Source organism: Argentina anserina, chromosome 1, assembly GCF_933775445.1.
Source record: "Argentina anserina chromosome 1, drPotAnse1.1, whole genome shotgun sequence".
NCBI classification, from domain to species: Eukaryota; Viridiplantae; Streptophyta; class Magnoliopsida; order Rosales; family Rosaceae; genus Argentina; species Argentina anserina.
The window spans coordinates 10405891-10423244 of NC_065872.1; the positions used below are offsets into that span (position 1 = coordinate 10405891).

At 41.9% G+C, this 17354-nt stretch overlaps 2 protein-coding genes across 4 annotated transcripts; both read right to left on the reverse strand.

Annotated features, from left to right (window-relative positions):
• Positions 1–428: 428 nt before the first annotated feature.
• On the reverse strand, positions 429–7709 carry LOC126784460 (glycine-rich domain-containing protein 1). Of its 3 annotated transcripts, none has more exons than XM_050509925.1 (12): positions 7635–7709; positions 7062–7262; positions 6739–6856; positions 6392–6646; positions 5800–6255; positions 4791–5329; positions 4429–4615; positions 3784–3951; positions 2648–3710; positions 2153–2536; positions 1797–1966; positions 429–842 (listed from the first exon to the last, which is right to left on the reverse strand). In XM_050509925.1, exons 2-9 carry the CDS (start codon positions 7226–7228, stop codon positions 3063–3065), a joined length of 2538 nt encoding a protein of 845 aa, XP_050365882.1. In that variant the 5' UTR covers positions 7229–7262; positions 7635–7709; the 3' UTR covers positions 429–842; positions 1797–1966; positions 2153–2536; positions 2648–3062. The 3 variants fall into 3 exon arrangements, with proteins under 3 accessions (XP_050365882.1, XP_050365899.1, XP_050365889.1); XM_050509942.1 differs by lacking the exon at positions 7635–7709 and having other exon boundaries at positions 2153–2202; positions 2331–2536; positions 7062–7253; XM_050509932.1 differs by lacking the exon at positions 7635–7709 and adding an exon at positions 1419–1522 and having other exon boundaries at positions 7062–7253.
• A 1000-nt stretch (positions 7710–8709) lies between these two features.
• LOC126790753 (molybdopterin synthase catalytic subunit) lies at positions 8710–9609 on the reverse strand. The gene has a single exon (XM_050517098.1). It carries the CDS (start codon positions 9580–9582, stop codon positions 8983–8985), a length of 600 nt encoding a protein of 199 aa, XP_050373055.1. The 5' UTR covers positions 9583–9609; the 3' UTR covers positions 8710–8982.
• Positions 9610–17354: the final 7745 nt, after the last annotated feature.

Sequence of the window (17354 nt, forward strand, 5' to 3'; positions counted from 1 at the left end):
GTTTCGACTAACTAGATGTACTCGTTATTTATATGCACTACTAGAAATATGGCCTAAGGAGACATTTTTTAAGTGTCCCCTTTGATACCTATAGGGACATATATATATATATATATATATATCTCTATTGAGCTATAGGGAAATTTAGCACAAATGTGTCTTCATTCTTATTGCTAATTTGGACACTTAATTCATGTGTCCCCAAATAAACACAATATGACCCATGATTTCCCAAACTACAAATGTATTTCTACTCTCATATATTTGTACAAATACACTACACTTATAGGGACACTGGAGCTATTTGTGCCCATTGGCAATCTTTTTCTTTTGGTTCCCCCCTCCTAATGTTGAATAATTGTAGATCTAGGCATAAAAAATCAATATTTCATTACTTACCACAACAATAACTACAACAAGACTAGTAATTATTGAATCAAAAAATATATTGAACTCAAATATTCAAGAATACATCAACATAACCCAGAACTTCTTGTCTGAAAACAAAAACATATCCCAAAACCTCTATTACATTCTCTCATGAACAATAGATCAACCGAGCTCTATAAGAGGTGCTATTGGGACAACTGGTGATAATAAGGACATAGAGAGGCATATGCTGGCCAAATTCGCTTATTACTGCTCTATCAAGTAGAAAAAAAAAAATGTAAGAGGTAGTCGGAACCTGCTCTCTGACATCATCACTGCTGAAGCTTAGAAGGTGCACAAACAGTGGAACTGCACCATGTTCAATAACAACTCGATCTAGTGACACCATCATGTATGTAGCGAGGATGCATAGATAGCTGAGCTGTGCCCCAAAAAGATCTAACTTTGGTTCCCTGCAACCAAATAACATGACATTTAAACGAAGACTTCATATACTGATGATTTGAACAAAACTGAAAAACACATGCACGGGTAAGTACAACATATTCATCATACATTGTAACATAGTTCAGAAAATGAGATTCTTATCACTAGGTGACTGACTGTTCTATTCTTACCCAATCTCATAAGTCAATTATACATGTGTGCAAATTTTCCAAAAGCTCTGTACTGGTCAAAGATGCAATACATTCCTACAAACAAGTAGGCAGGTTGTTCACCCCGTCGACGTGGGCGGTCAATATCACTAGTATACTTCTACAAGACTATGCAAAGTATAATGAGACTATGCAAATCCTGCAAAGAAAAGAGAGTTCCAACTGATTACTTCACAAGTTTTCAGCATGTATTGGAACTATTAAAACATATTGATACACCATTGAGGGCACTAGTCAACCATGATTTTATCTGAGTTTCACAAAAAAAAAAATTATATCATCATATCATCCCATCTCCACTTCTCTGCACAACTTAAATAAGATGTAGCCTGTCAATTCAACCTATCAATTCAATTAAGCAGAAGCACTAACCAATCAATTCAATTAAGCATCAGTAGCAACTAAAATCATCTATGCAGCCTTTAATGATTTTAGATTGAGCAAAAACATCAAAGTCACTACCACCAACTGTGAACCTAAAAAGTAGCAATTCCCCTCTTCTCATCAAATAAACATCACGAACAACCAAAATCATGCTCTGCACTTTCTATATAACTTGTTCAAAACCCCAAAGCACAACAAATACATTAAACCCGGAATATCATCGATTAACAGTTTTTCCAATATGAATAGAAATCAAAACCAAGAGCAGCAATTCCAAAACAACATCAAAACTTGAACTTCCCAATTCTTGCAAACTCAACCAAAACACAGGCACATGCAACATTGTTAAAGGATCAACTTCATTACCTGAATTGGAGTCGCAGTTCGCTGGAAACCAAAGAAGCATGGCTAGAAAATGCAAGCTTCTTCTCCTCATTTCTATCTCCTGACTCATCCTCTCAGTAAACCAACACCACAAGCAGAACAACGGAAAACAAGGCAAATCTCATTGTATCAGTCCGCCACCATGAAATTACCTGAATCAGAAAACCCCCAACTGAAATGGGTTACTCACTGAAATGACTTAGAGGTAGCAAAGTCTGCTTATCAATTGTACGGAAATAGCATATGCATCACAGTAGTTCATAGGAGCAACATATCAATAAGCTCTAGACAAAACCTAAACCAACAAGTTGAGATTGGAAAAAAAGTAACTGCATTACCTATTCTCTTTGCAACGGGAAAGCAGAGAGCAATCTTTCGTTCCTGATACCTGCAAAGTTTACAGAAAACAAGTATGCATAGATGTTGACTCCAAAACAAGGCGGTGAGTGAGAACCCAATTTGTAAATCCAAAATCACACCTCAATTTCAAGTCAACAAAACCCTAAACCCAATCACCTGCATTCAAAATACCTAGAATTCAATTCGCAAAACTAAACACGAGAAATCGAGAAACCCGATTGTTCTTCCTAACCACGACCAAGTTCACCTCCTCCTCCGCCGCGCGTCGTCGGCGTTCACTACAGACTACATCGACTTCTTCTGCGACTCGGTCTTCGAATTAGGGCGTAGAGACATTGCTCCTCTCTCTCTCTCTCATGCATCTGAAATCGACGGGAGGAAAATAGTGATCACCCAGAAGAGCAAATATTAGGGACACTTGATAATATGTCCCCATAGCCCTATTTTTCTGTAGTGATGTAAAACATGCTAACCTCTTAACATGGCGCACACATTATCTTGTCGATTTTACTGTGCAGGATATGAATTTACCTACTTCTGAAGAATGTGCCATGTCAACTGTGCATTCAAGATCTGATCACTCATCTTGAGGTTGTCTATATATTCCGCAGTAGCATAAACTAATGAGACACAATACAAACACTATGCAACCTAACAATTCTCGCCTTCGGATTTTAATCCGCCGGAGGGACGATTGAATTTTTACAATGAGGACAGTGATCACTTTTATAGTTCTCTGATTGTTCCGATGAGTCCCAATGACCAAAAATGGAAAAAGCAATACCATAAACTTTAGATTTACATCACCAAACTGGGCGGGCGCACATAAATTTATACAGAGCTCTTCGAGGTTTGAATGTTCAATTCAATCCTAACTCACAAGGAAACTTATTGTGATGCATTATCCACAGATATCACAACTACTGCCTTAGGGTTGTCTTCTGCACATAGGTTACCAGATGTGTTTCCATGATAACCATTACCCTTGAATAAGCTTCCGCACCCCAAACCACAACCTCCGCTACCACCACAGCCACCACTCTTCAGCATGTTTCCACAGCCACTGCCACACCCACCACAGCCACTGCTCTTCAGTATGTTTCCACACCCACCTCCACCTCCGCAGCCAGCACCACACCCTCCACAACCGCCACTCTTCACCAAGCTTCCACATCCTCCGCCACAGCCGCTGCCGCATCCGCTACTCTTCTCCATGTTTCCACATCCCCCACCACCAGAGCCAGCACTCCTTGTTGCATTTCCACACCCACTGCCACATGCTCCACTACAGCCTCCACCTTTTTGAGACGTAACCACATTTCCTTCAATCACCTCGGATGTAAGCTTAACTTCTTTTGGTTCGGAAGAGCTCAGTTTGTTTCCTTTGCCTTCCTCAGGGTTCTCATGAATTTCTTCCTCTAAACTACCCATCTCCGCAGCATTAACAGCAAATCCATCATAACTTTCCTTTTTTAGCTTATTTGACAGTATAAAAGCCAATATGATCCCAGGAACTGTTACTGATTCTTCCTTTATCTGTACATTTATTAGACGATATAAAAATGAAAAGTTTACGGAACTGCAACAACATGAGTGAAATGCCTGGTACCTTGACGCATCCAGCTTTTAGGTCAAGCAATGCCACTGCTTTGCCATAAGGATCTTCAGCAGAGAATTCAACCAAGGTCATGAAGTGTTGTTCAGTTTTATCTTCAGTTGTATGTGTTGCAGAATGCTTAGGTTCATAATCCAGCTTCCTGCCCGGGAAGAATTTGACCTGTACCATGAAGATATATTTAGGGGACAACATCTATGACCTCTTATAAGTAGTGTAGGATGCACATGGCACCTTTGTGGCCCATCAAATCTTACGCAAAATAAAAAAAGACAAACTGCTTTATAATGCAATATATAACAGTGTATGGACTCAGGTGCTAAAGCCATGACCTTCTGTTTTCTTTGAATAACAAACAATGGGATTTCCTGTACAAACGGTCAAGGCCTTTCGAAATCTAAGCATGGTTCTAGTATGTCAAAAAACATGTTGACACGATATATACCATTTCAACATTAATTACTATATGTACACATACAAAGAATCTAATTATACTCTCTGAGTGTGTAATAAGACATGGTATGATTATATGAAGTTATTTTTGGTTGAAAAGGCAGTGAAAAAAGATAGAAAAGTAATTGATATAGGAAAGGGTGGGGAAAACTTTATGCCAAACATTTGAAGTACATGGATGCCTACCATCTTTTTTCCCTTTAGCAAAAAGAGGTGTCCCTCCGAATTTTTCTCGCGATGAAGGGACCAGTTGGTATCTATCAAAGACCAACTAGTACCCACACATTCAGCAAGAGTACATACTTTTCCAGACTTGGTAATTCCAACCACCTCTTTTCTGGGAACGCTGGTTCCCTTTTCCATTTCCGCAACCCTGCGAATACAATCCAAGCAGGCACAAATTCAGAATACATATGTAAAAAAATCAACATAAAGCATAAATGATACTGGACACAGTGCCACAACATCATTTTAAGTCTCAATTTACACAAGTCTTGTGGGAAATTGCAATTCTCCACAAAAGTTGTATTAACCAGGTAGGAGCATACCTCATTTGCAGGCGAAGGACCTCTGTCCCAGTTTCATCAACCACTTGTGTCCAACTCTTGGCATTTTGATTCTTCCCAGCAAAGGGGAGAAAGCAAGAACTTTTTGAAAAAGGTCGAGAACGAACAAGGTGAAGTGTGTGTTGTGCTATGGTTGGAATAGTAAAAGACATAGCAAACTGCAGGTAGATTGGTTTTAAATTCCCAACTTCAGAGCTCGGAACCATCTCCAAGCATTTTTCTACATATAATTTAGAGGGTGGGAGCAGAAAGTCTTGAAGAGAGAATGAAGCAGAACCTAATGTTTTATATGTCCATTTCATTGGTATATGGGAAGGTGAATGGGACATGAGTTCAAAAAGCAGCTCTCCAGTAGGTTCACACTGGAAAGAAGCAACCTGTTTCTCTCCATACTCGGAAAAAATGCCGAGTCTCCGCTTAGTGTTGGAAAATATATCTTGTGTGGTCTTACTGAATGAGGCAAAGATAATCCCTTTGTGTCCTTCTGGTAAGTTCCTAACTTCAAGAAACTCCAAAAGGACCTGAAAAACAAATAGGGAAAGAACTTAAGCAGGACTGCAGGAGACGGCATGTGTACCTATTTCATTGTCTTTGAGAACATATTAAAAGGATCAGAAGCTATAACTATGAGTCGATGACCAGTAAAACATTTTGTGGAACGAAACACTCTGGTGCTCATATATTTCTATAAACACTATAAGTTGATTAAAATACCTCATTTCACAATTACATTGGTAGCTAAAGTTTCAGTCTTTATGTATGATTCTATCCACTGAAATAATGAAACATTCTTGGCATTATATATGTCATAAGGCAGTATTCAGCAAGGACACATCAAAAGTCCTGAAGTGCCTTTCACAAAGACAACATTAAAGCATTAAAGGTGATGAACTATGAGCCAAAGATTCATCTCTGGTCATCAACATCTAATTTAATGATTTTGTGAGATATAAAGGGAGAAGATCGAAGACATATAAATGATAGATTTTACCTCCACAGCTTTCACCTCTGGTAGCTCAATCACTTTTTGATGATCAGGAGATGCAATTGCATCCTTGCTAATGATGTTAGATTGATAAGGAGTGGTTGTGACAGGAGAGGGAGCACTGCCTCTATACATGGCTCCTGCTCTCCAATAACTGGTACCAAATGCCTCTTCCCATTGCTTGGTCGTTCCAGAAAACCCAGTATCTAGCTTCTTCCCTTTAGTTCTGTCTGAATCCATATCGTCATGTTCCAAAACCTTTCCAAGTAGTTCATGCAGATCTTTACAATACGATACAGGATGCAATTGGTGAGTGTGCCAGATAAGATCGATATCATATGTTGGAACGCAGAAACGCCTTAAAGACTTCTCATTATTGCTCTTGATTAAATGGAGAAACCCTTTATATCTAGAAACAGCTCCTTCAAGAAACAGATCATGGTTCATATGGGGTGCAGATACCTGTTGAAACACAAAGAAGATAAGCCAATAACAAAAACAAAAAAAAACACAGAAACCGATGGGAAAAATTATAAGAGAGAATCATTTTTCTAGGTCTGATCATTCAACTCCCAGTATATTATGTGCAACCTTATACCTGGTAGAAGAAAGGACATTGTCTTTTAATAGCTGAAACTAGATCATATTTGGTGCATTTGTCAAGTTGGGAAATCCTTTCAGATATATCCTCAGACAATGCCTTTTGTAAGTTGAAGTTGTAGTGTTCTTCTGGATACAGACTATTCCAGAGTTCTCCAGTTTTACTTTTGCAGAAACCTTGAACAGAGGAAACAACATTCGAGTTGTCAAGAATCTTTCCATAAAGTTCCTCGCAGTCAGTCTTGTATCGAACCTGAACAATGAACCAAACCCACAAAGCTCAGCATTCCAAGACATGATCCAATAAATATACAGGAATTAGAAAAACAATTCCGTTAATCCTACCGGATTGAGCCTGTGACAGTGCCAGATCCATTCACAATCAAGAGGTACAACCAAAGGTCCCTCAGAAACCTGTGACTCTGAATGTTTGGCAAGTAATGGAAGCCAACAGGCATTGTACCTGACATTAGAAGTTTCAAAATTAATACTTAAAGATCAACTGGCCACCAGGAAACTTAGACTATAGACACAATCACACCTAGCTCACAATGCAAATCAAACATAAAAGCTAAACTTGAGAGGCAAATAACTGAAATATGTGATTCAATACCAAACCAGAACGACAAATTCAAGACAATCAAATCAACAGGCTCAATATGATGTACCTATAGATAGCCCTCTGAAGAGCCGGACCTTTGTAGAGATGCCTATTCCTATCAACAGCAGCAAGAAACTGAAGCTGCTGCTTTGCTGCAGCCACAAGGTCTACACTTATCACAATGCTCTGTGCTTTAGTCCACTCAAGCTCCTGTTCCTTCTCCATCAATTTCATAATTCAAGACTCTTCCTTTTCCTCTAGTTTGATACTATTTTCAAAATTCTTGATCATTAACAGCATGCAACCAAAGTAGTAATCACAACCCAATTTCATATTCACATAAATAAGCTTAAAGCCAATATCTTTTTTCCAATTTCAATCTACTGAATTAGTAATCAAACACAAAACTGAGCCCACCAATTTGAGAAATCAATAATCAGGAAAGCTCAAAGCTTTCAAATATAAACAAATAAAGTTCAAATGAAAAGACTCAAACTCAATCTAGCAACCCAAAATGAGTTGAAAGAACAATTCTTTCAATTCAGAATCAGATTTCTACCGACTTGTTCTTAGTTCGAGATCAAACATTTGAAAAAGTCAAACAAAGATTCAAACACAGAGTAATGATGCTTGAGATTACCAGAACTGATCGGAAATTTGAAGTGTGAAAGAGTCGCTGGAAAGTTTTAACGTCATTGAAAAGTATTCCGATGACGATTAACGCGGGGTGTGAGACTGATGATTGAAGTTTCATTCTGGTTCAGGTATTTATAGGCGGGCGGATCTTGACAATGTACTACTCTATTCTCCTTCAAATTTACTCAACTGCCCCTTTTCACTGCCTCCCAATTTATATATAGATCAAAGTTTACTTTGGGGTGATTTAGGATAATGTGTAAGATGCGTTAGTGTATGGTAGTCAGTAGTCACGGATAAACAAAGATCTAAAATTTGTTCTTGACTTGGACTATGAACTACGATTTGCCCTCCCGTTGATTATTAAATTGTAGGTGATGAGTTATAATTATGGATACTCTAGCATTTGATTGATTTATGATTCATTGTTGTAACAATTTTAGTTATGAGACTTTAGTATTTTTGTGTCAGCGACGCATTTTCACTTGTAGTGTAACTAATACTCAAACTTCCTCTAACATCATCATCATGGGCCAGCTCAATTATGTACTCTTGCCATCTTTTCTAAGTGCCAAATTGAATGACCTAAAATGACATGGTGGTTAGCGATAGCTTAACCTTATCCCATTCCTGATATATAACAGAAGATAGCAAAACACAAGCAAATGCTGAAAAAGATGCCCCTGACGCTATTCATGACTTCCTTGTTTGTCCCATTGCCTTGTACGAAACCATCTGAGGTACTTCGGTGTAGTACAAGCTGCATGCAGAAGTGGCAGAATGGAAGTACAAGAACAGTTTGTGCAATACAACTTCCATGACTCACAAGTAGGTGCAGAAGCCAAACAAGCATGACCTCCTCCTCGTCTAACTGTACGTACTACATTAGACAAACAGAGAATGTTTTTTCTTGATTTCAATACTCAAAAGCATCAGCTTGACGATGATGCTCGAAATACATGAGGTGTGCACTTAACAGAACTCAAATTGGTAGTTACTTGAGTATAAGGAAAGGAAGGGCATCCAAACATCTGCCTTGAAGAAAAGAATGTCAAGTAAAACTTTCATATGCTTGCAGCTTGCTCCAAGAGCCAGAATATAGCCATTACTCCCATAAGAAGTTGAAATATGGATGTAATCAGAGTTCACAACTCAGCTTCATTGCAACATACAGATTCTTATACAACAAGGTAAAAAGAAACTCATTAAATTGGTAGCACTTCACAACTCCTCTGATTTGATGAGTTTTCCGAATGAGACTTATCATCGAGCATTATCCAAATAGTCCTCTTCAGTAGCTTTATTGATGATGAACAGTTTCCTATATTCTAAGCAAAGGGTAAAGTTTCTCACTAGTCCTGGTGAGCTTCATGTTTGCTAATTTCAGGATCTCCTTCTTCTAAAACCCTTACCTTAGCACCACAGCAGCTTTTCCTAATATGTCTTTGTGCTTCAAAGTCTTTCTCACTGCATAAACCATCATTTCTCCCAAGATCCAACCTCCGATCTAAGAACTCTGAATTCTCCTTCCAAACCTCTCCATTAGCATATACCTCCTTCTTCCATATTGGAACTGAGGCCTTTATCTCATCAATTATGAACTTACAAGCATCTAATGAATCAACTCTATGAACAGATGAGACAGCAATAAAAACACTGGTTTTACCAACAGGAACTGGGCCAAGCTGGTGCGCAACTGCAATGGAGACAAGATTCCATGAGGCTCTAGCCAATGAACAAATGGACTTCATGCATCGTATTGCCATTGGAACATATGCTTCATATCTCAGCTCCACAACTGTTTTTCCGTCAAAGGTGTCACGCGTTGTGCCAGAAAATGTTGCAATAGCACCCGCCTCTGGCGCACTTACATAATTGATATATTTTGCAATGTCAATCTCAGTATGCTCCTCTAAGATTTCCACTAGATTTCTATCCTCATCAGCCATCATTGTTTAGCTTTAGTAATTTAGCAGAACCCTGAACCCTCACTATGCAACTTATATCTCCAATTACTCTAAACTTTCAAGGCTTTTGGCTGATAGTTCCAACTCGTGTCGAGAGTCAAGAACAATGCTTCGTTGCCTTAGCAGATTTAATGAAGGAGGCTGATTATGGCCCCAAAATCCTCCTAGCAATTAAACAGTCGTTATTCAAATGATTCAGTTACTGAATACAACTAGCCATAAACACATTAACCCTTTTCAAGAAATTCTGAACAATTGATAAACATCTCAGTCAATCCTTACATTCCCAATCCTTAGTGGGTGTAGCTATGAATATATATTGAATTTGCAACAGTACCATATATCCCAAAACATCTTAAGCTTGCCCCACTTGTAAAACTTCTACTTGGATTACTCCAAGCACATATCACCATTTTTCAAAACAACATAAATGGGAGAAATGTAAACAGCCAATAGAAATTGCATAATCAGAAACAAGAAAAAACTGGAACCGAAGAAAGATTGAGAAGTCAAATAAACATATGAAACCTGGAAGTAAAAAGGAACGGGAATAGTTATTGGTTTAATCACCTGGTTACTGCAGCTAAAATGATGACTCAATTGAACTGATAAGGAAACTTGAGAAGATGAAGAACTCTTGGAAGAAGAGTCAACCAGACCAGAAAGGCTGCACAGAAGGTAGAGATTGTCGAAAGGGACAATGAGATGTAAATTGGAGCTATTTATACGAAGCCCTAAAACCAATCGGTAAAGCATATCTAACCAATGACCTCGTGCCACATCATTCAGCAAATGGATGTTATCTGCCGAGTCGTGGACATGTTTGTTTAAGTGGTTTCATTTTCAATCCATCTAGCTAAGAGCTAAAAGATCATAACGAGAGGGCTAAAAAACTATAATGGAAGGGCTAAAAAACATTTTAAAAGTTATTTTATCCCTTAATAATGTCTTTATATTTGAGTGAGATTTGATTTGATTTGTTTATTCAATAAGTCTCTCACATCTAATTCTCATTATTAACTACATCTATAATTAATCTAAAATTTGATGATTAATACAATTAAATTTATTTGTTAGTACAATTCGTTTTAATTTTTATTGATTAGTAAAATTAATTTTAATTTCGATGATTAATACCATTAATTTAATTTTGTTCCGGGAGAATTACTATTCTACCCTTGTGTGTGTCTTAGCCTAATAGGTTTCCTGTTATGAGATAGATTAGCATCCCCGTAGTAGATTAGGACTCTGAATCCTACGGGATTGTGGTGTTGTAAATGCCTATATATAGGCCCCCATATCATTCAATAATATACAAGTATTTCATCCTTAAACACGTTATCAGCACGAAGCCCTAAAACCCTGAATCTTTTAGAGCCTTCCGAATTTTTTTTTTTCTTCCCTTACCTCCGCCGCACCGCAACCTCCCGCTGCCGCCGCAGCCCCTGCCTGCCCTCGCAGCCCCTGCCCCTCGCAAGCCCCGCAGCCCTGCTGCTTACCGCTCGCCGCTCGCTGCTCGCCGAACCTGCCGCTCGCCGCACCTGCTGCTCGCCGAACTTGCTGCTCGCCGCACCTGTTGCTCGCCGCCCCTGCTGCTCGCCGTCGAGCTTCCTCCGCATTCGCTCCGCAAAGAAATCTTTTTGCCCCGCAAATTCCCGCATCAAATCACTCAAAATTGCTCCTCCCGCATATTCACGCAAGAGACGTGAAAGTCACAAGCAAGGACTTCGCTCAAGAGAAGCTACTCCCGTATACTACAAACCTCCCAAGGTAAATTTTTATAAACGTTCCCGCTTTTGAACGTATAGATATATTATATCGGGCGCTATTAGCCTTCTTCTTGTCCTAATTCCGGCCTTTCTTATAACGCCGATGAGACTATAGAGGGATGGGTTTCCCCTCTTGGTCGATGTTTTCTGTGTGACGGTCCTGGGGGAGTCACGATTGTTTTGAAATGGAAGTTAATCGATTTTCGTGTGGTCGCCTGAGTGCACCGCTGTTTTGGGTGCGATCATGAGTATCGCCGCTTGCATCGATTTTTCTTGTGACCATATACGTCACCCCTTCTAATTCCTATTATACTTGAATCTAATCGATTCCGTATTCGTTTTGTAGATGTCATCGCCATCTCGACCGGAATTTGGCCTTCTTGATCTAGAAGGAAAGGAATACCACCGCTGGGTTTCCGACATGGAACTCGCTTTCGAGAGCCGAGGGATTGAAGGCATGTTTGCCGACCCTCCTGCTGATTTCCCACCCATGGCTAAGACTCAGACTCTCATCTTTATGAGACGTCACATCCATGCAACTCTCAAGAGGCAATACTTGAACGTAAAAGATCCTAAAGAATTATGGGACAAACTACGCTTGCGGTACAACAACGTTCATGATAAGCTTCTTCCTGAATTGACCGTTAGATGGGATAACATCCGTCTATTGGACTATAAGAGAGTGGATGATTTCAATCAGGATATGCTATGCTTGCAATCCGATCTTGGCACTGTTGGTGTCATCAAGACCGACCTAGATCTTCTCAATAAGACATTGGACACGTTTCCAATCAACTATGAGGTTCAAGCTCATACGTACCGCACTCATGTAGAGGAAGGGAAGATCCGGTCTTTTGCCGACTTAATGGCACTCTTAGCTAAGAAGGAGAGACATTCTGAGATTCTCCTCAACAACAACAATAGACCTGTTGGCACTAAAAGAATTTCTACGCCACAGGCTAACTATGGGAAAGCTCCTAAGCAAAAGAATCAATCAAGGAACGCTCCATATCAGCACCAAAATAACAACTCTCGTAGTGGGAGGCAACAAGGCCGATCTCGGCCTCGGTCCAATACATGGACCCGTGATGGTGGCGGCGCCGCACCCTCAGGGGGAGGCCGTCCCCGTCCCACACTCCAAGGAGGCCGTGCACCTCCTAATGCCTCCACTTCCGGTAATGGCAAGTCTCCATGCTTCAAATGTGGCTCCTTTAAGCACTTTAATCGCGATTGTCGCGCTAGCAAAGAGATGATCAAGGCTTACTCCGCCTACAAGAAGTTTCTACAACCCGAATCGAATCATGTGGATGAGGACCATGAGATCGAGACTCACCATATCTCCATGAAACCCGAGACCCTTGCTTCTAAAGCTAGGCCTCCGGTTGCTACCATGGATACTCCCGACTTTGATTAGTCGTTTTAGCTTCTTTAGCTTTATGATTCAAGTATTGTTATGGCCGACCGCCATTGTTATTTTCATTGACTTTGTAATAGTCTTTTGATTTTGGAATTAGAAGTTTATGTGTGATGTATTAAAGATTGGCATTCAATAAAATTTCTCATTTCTTGCTTACAAGACGATCTCTTTGAGAATTTTATTTATCCGAGACTTAGCATGATGATCAACGTGTGCAACTCACGTGGTTTTTAAATTGGACGCTTTTGGGTCACCTAGGACCCCAATAGCACTACATTGTGAATTTGGAACTTAAAATTCGGAAAACGAACCTCGGAACGTCGAAAAACGACGTCGTTTTGCCTTGGCCGGCCCCGGTTACTATTCCGGCGTTTCCGGCACGTTTTGCCGGCGTATTCGCCGTCTTCCGGCCATTTCCCGGCGTTTCCGGCATCGCCACTCGGCTCCTGCCAGCGTCCCCTGTCGGACCTGAAGTCCCGGCCTCCATACCGGCCAGTTTCGACAGCCGCCGGCCGGTTTTTCCGGCAATAAGTGCCGCCGGTTTTCCACCGAGTTTTTCGACGATTTTTTTCGTCGTTTTCTCGTGATTCTTCCGGCATATTGCAGCAGCCCCTGCTGCCACGTTTTCCTCGTCCAAAATTCACCCGGTTTAGAGTTCTTTTGACATGGTTTTCCGGTTTGTTTTTCCGGTTTACTCCAAGTCCGTTATATGCACTCACCGGTACTCTTTGTGTGTGTTTCCACACCATTTTTGGATGGTTTATACCACCCTCGTTTACTGTTTGGTATTTCACTGCTTCAATACCATGATTTCCAACTCTTTAGTTGAAGAATGTAGTACTATTGCCATGTGATACATTCGATGGGATCGACCTTCGTTCCGATTCCCTTTCTTACAATATCCTACGGCGTATTGTATAGAATTGTTCCCGTGTCGCTGACTCTCTTAATTATCATTTTGTAGATGTCCCGCGGTGAAATCGAATGTCTAGCTGATTGCGGAACCACCCACACTGTCCTACGGCACTGGCAGTTGTTCACGGATCTAGTGTTTTCGACTTCTTCGATGACTACAATGATTGGCTCGAAATCCATCATTCAAGGAAGAGGCACTGCTTCTTTCATGTTGCCTAATGGTACGACTCTTAACGTCGTAGACGCTCTTTATGCGCCGAAGTCTCCCCGCACCTTGCTAAGTTTTAAGGACATACGTGCCAATGGTTTTCACCTCGATACTTATGTTGAGAATGGAGAGGAATATCTTTGCGTTACCTCTGAGAAAGCAGGCCATCGCCGCATCTTAGAGAAGATGAAGAGTCTTGGGAATGGTTTGTATCTTACTTCCATTCGGATCTTTGAATCATATGCGGTTGAACGCAACTTTTGTGATTCGGACTCTTATATGCTTTGGCATGCCCGTCTCGGGCACCATGGACGTGATATGATGATTAGAATTCTTAAGAATTCACATGGTCATCCATTTTTCAAGTCTCGGAAGCGATTGGAGGATCACCTCACCCGTGCTCCGCACGGTGAGGCCGTGCCGACCCATGCACCGCATGGTGAGGCCGAGCATGCCTCACTCGGCAGCTACACGGCTTTCATGCCGTCGGTGGCGGCATCCCCTCCTTCACAGGAGCTTGTGATGCCTCCCGTGCTTTCACATGCCTCCATGGCAATTTCTGATGCCCATCGCTCGTTTTGCAAAGCTTGTTCTCTTGCTAAATTTCAAGGAAGTCCTTCTTTTGCTAAGACTTCAACCGAGAACATTCCATTCTTACAACGTATCCAAGGTGACATTTGTGGACCTATTCAACCAGAATGCGGACCTTTTCGATATTTTATGGTATTGGTTGATGCATCGACGCGTTGGTCACACGTCGCTTTGCTATCCACAAGGAATGCTACATTTGCTATGTTATTAGCTGAGATCATCAAACTCCGGGCTCACCACCCCGATTATCCTATCAAATCCATTCGTTTGGATAATGCTGGAGAATTCACCTCCAAAACTTTTGATGATTACTGCATGTCTATTGGGATCGAAGTTGAACATCTCGTTCCTCATGTTCATTCACAGAACGGTCTAGCAGAGGCTACCATCAAGCGTGTTCAGCTTGTTGCTCGGGCAATGGTTATGGGTACTAACCTGTCGGTCTCTGCGTGGGGATATGCAGTGTTGCATGCAGCGACACTTATTCGTTTCCGACCCGCGGCTAACCAAGCGTTTAGTGCGTACCAGATGGTAAATGGTTTCGAACCCAATATTTCACACTTACGCATCTTTGGTTGCGCCGTTTATGTGCCTATTACGCCTCCGTTGCGTACTAAGATGGGTCCTCAGAGACGATTAGGTATCTATGTTGGCTACAATTCCCCAACAATTGTCCGCTACTTAGAACCAACCACCGGAGATCTCTTTACTGCAAGATTTGTAGATTGTCACTTTGATGAGACATGCTTCCCGTCGTTAGGGGGAGATGGGAATGTTATCATTCCAAATGAACGTCAGGAATTGACGTGGTGTGTCCCCACTATGTCTCATTATGATCCCCGCACTGCTCAAAGCGAGTTAGAAGTGCAACGCATTATCGACCTCCAGAAAGTCGCGGATTCGATGCCCGACGGCTTTGTAGATATTGCTAAAGTGACGAGATCAAACATACCCGCTGCGAACGTACCGGCACGGTTGGATGTCCCGAAATACGGGCGTGGAAGACAAGCTCCTGGACCTAGCAACGTTGGCACCGCCCCTGACAGTGGGACGGAGGCCGACGGCGGCACCACCGTACGCCGTGGTGTTGCCGGCGCCCCTTGTGGCGACGATGCTGAGATGGCCCGGCATGGAGCAGCTTCGGCCTCGGCTCCTCAAAGAAAAAGGGGGAGACCGATAAACTCTAGGGATTCAAAACCTAGAAAGAAGCGAATGACTAAGGCACAGCGCGTCATCAACGATGAATCACCATCGTATGAAGTTGTCTCTGATTACAGCTATGTCCATGAATCAACTCAAGTGTTTCCGTGGGACGCTATGGAACCTTGTTTGATGCCAGAGAACAACGAAATCTCAGTGAACTACACAAGTGAGCAGTCGGTCCGAAACCGAGCCACCACATGCATTGATGACGTTTTCGCTTATTCCGTCGCACTTGAGATCATATCTGAAGACGACGTTGAACCTCGCTCTGTAGCTGAATGCGAACGCAGAGCAGATTGGCCGAAGTGGAAGGAAGCAATCCAGGCAGAACTTGACTCATTAGCGAAGCGAGAAGTCTTCGGAAAGGTTGAATTGACTCCAAGAGATGTCAAACCTGTTGGACATAAATGGGTCTTCGTTCGTAAGCGAAATGAGATGAACGAGATCGTGCGTTATAAGGCAAGACTCGTGGCGCAAGGATTCTCACAACGACCTGGTATTGACTATGAAGAGACTTATTCTCCTGTTATGGACATCATTACCTTCCGCTACCTTATTAGTCTAGTAGTGTCCGAAAGACTAAACATGCAGCTTATGGATGTGGTCACAGCTTATCTCTATGGGGATCTTGACGCAGAGATATACATGAAAGCTCCTGAGGGACTACCTTTACCTCCATCAAGTGCCTCCAGACCACGGAGTGCTCATGCAGTCAGATTACGTCGTTCGTTGTACGGGTTAAAGCAATCCGGAAGAATGTGGTACAATCGGTTGCATCAATACTTGGTGAGAAGGGGTTACAAGAATGATGAACTATGCCCATGCGTGTTCATACGAAAGACAAATTCCGGATTCGTCATCGTTGCGGTCTACGTTGATGACATGAACATAATCGGCACTCTTGATGAGATTGAAGAGACCGTGTCTTATCTGAAGTCGGAATTTGAGATGAAAGACCTAGGGAGGACGAAATTCTGTCTCGGCCTTGAGCTTGTGCATAGGGCCGACGGCATCTTAGTGCATCAGTCAAATTACACGCAGAAGATGCTTCGACGTTTCAATATGGATCTATGCAGTCCATTGTCTACTCCCATGGTCGTCCGAAGTCTAGATATCAAGAAGGATCCCTTCCGTCATAAAGAGGATGATGAAGACGTTCTTGGTCTTGAAGTTCCATACCTTAGTGCGATTGGGGCACTATTGTATCTTGCTCAATGCACTAGACCGGACATATCTTTCGCAGTGAACTTATTGGCTAGATTTAGCTCCGCACCTACGCTACGTCATTGGAATGGAATCAAGCATTTGTTTCGATACTTGAAAGGTTCCCTTGACATGGGATTGTTCTACCCCTATTGCAGAGAGAACACCGCCACGGTATCTCCCCACACCACCGCCGTCACCGACCCCGGCCTTGCCGCCGTACGCCGCAGCGACGCCGCCGGCCGCCATGGCGTGGAGACCGTGCGCGGTGCCGAGAGCAGCCACCGGTCCCGTGCAGCTCTTTCCCCCGATGCAAAGACTCCAAACAACTTGTTAGTTGGTTATGCCGACGCAGGGTACCTCTCTGACCCTCACAAGGCTCGTTCTCAAACCGGTTATGTGTTTACCATTGGGAATACGGCGATATCTTGGAGATCCACAAAGCAATCTC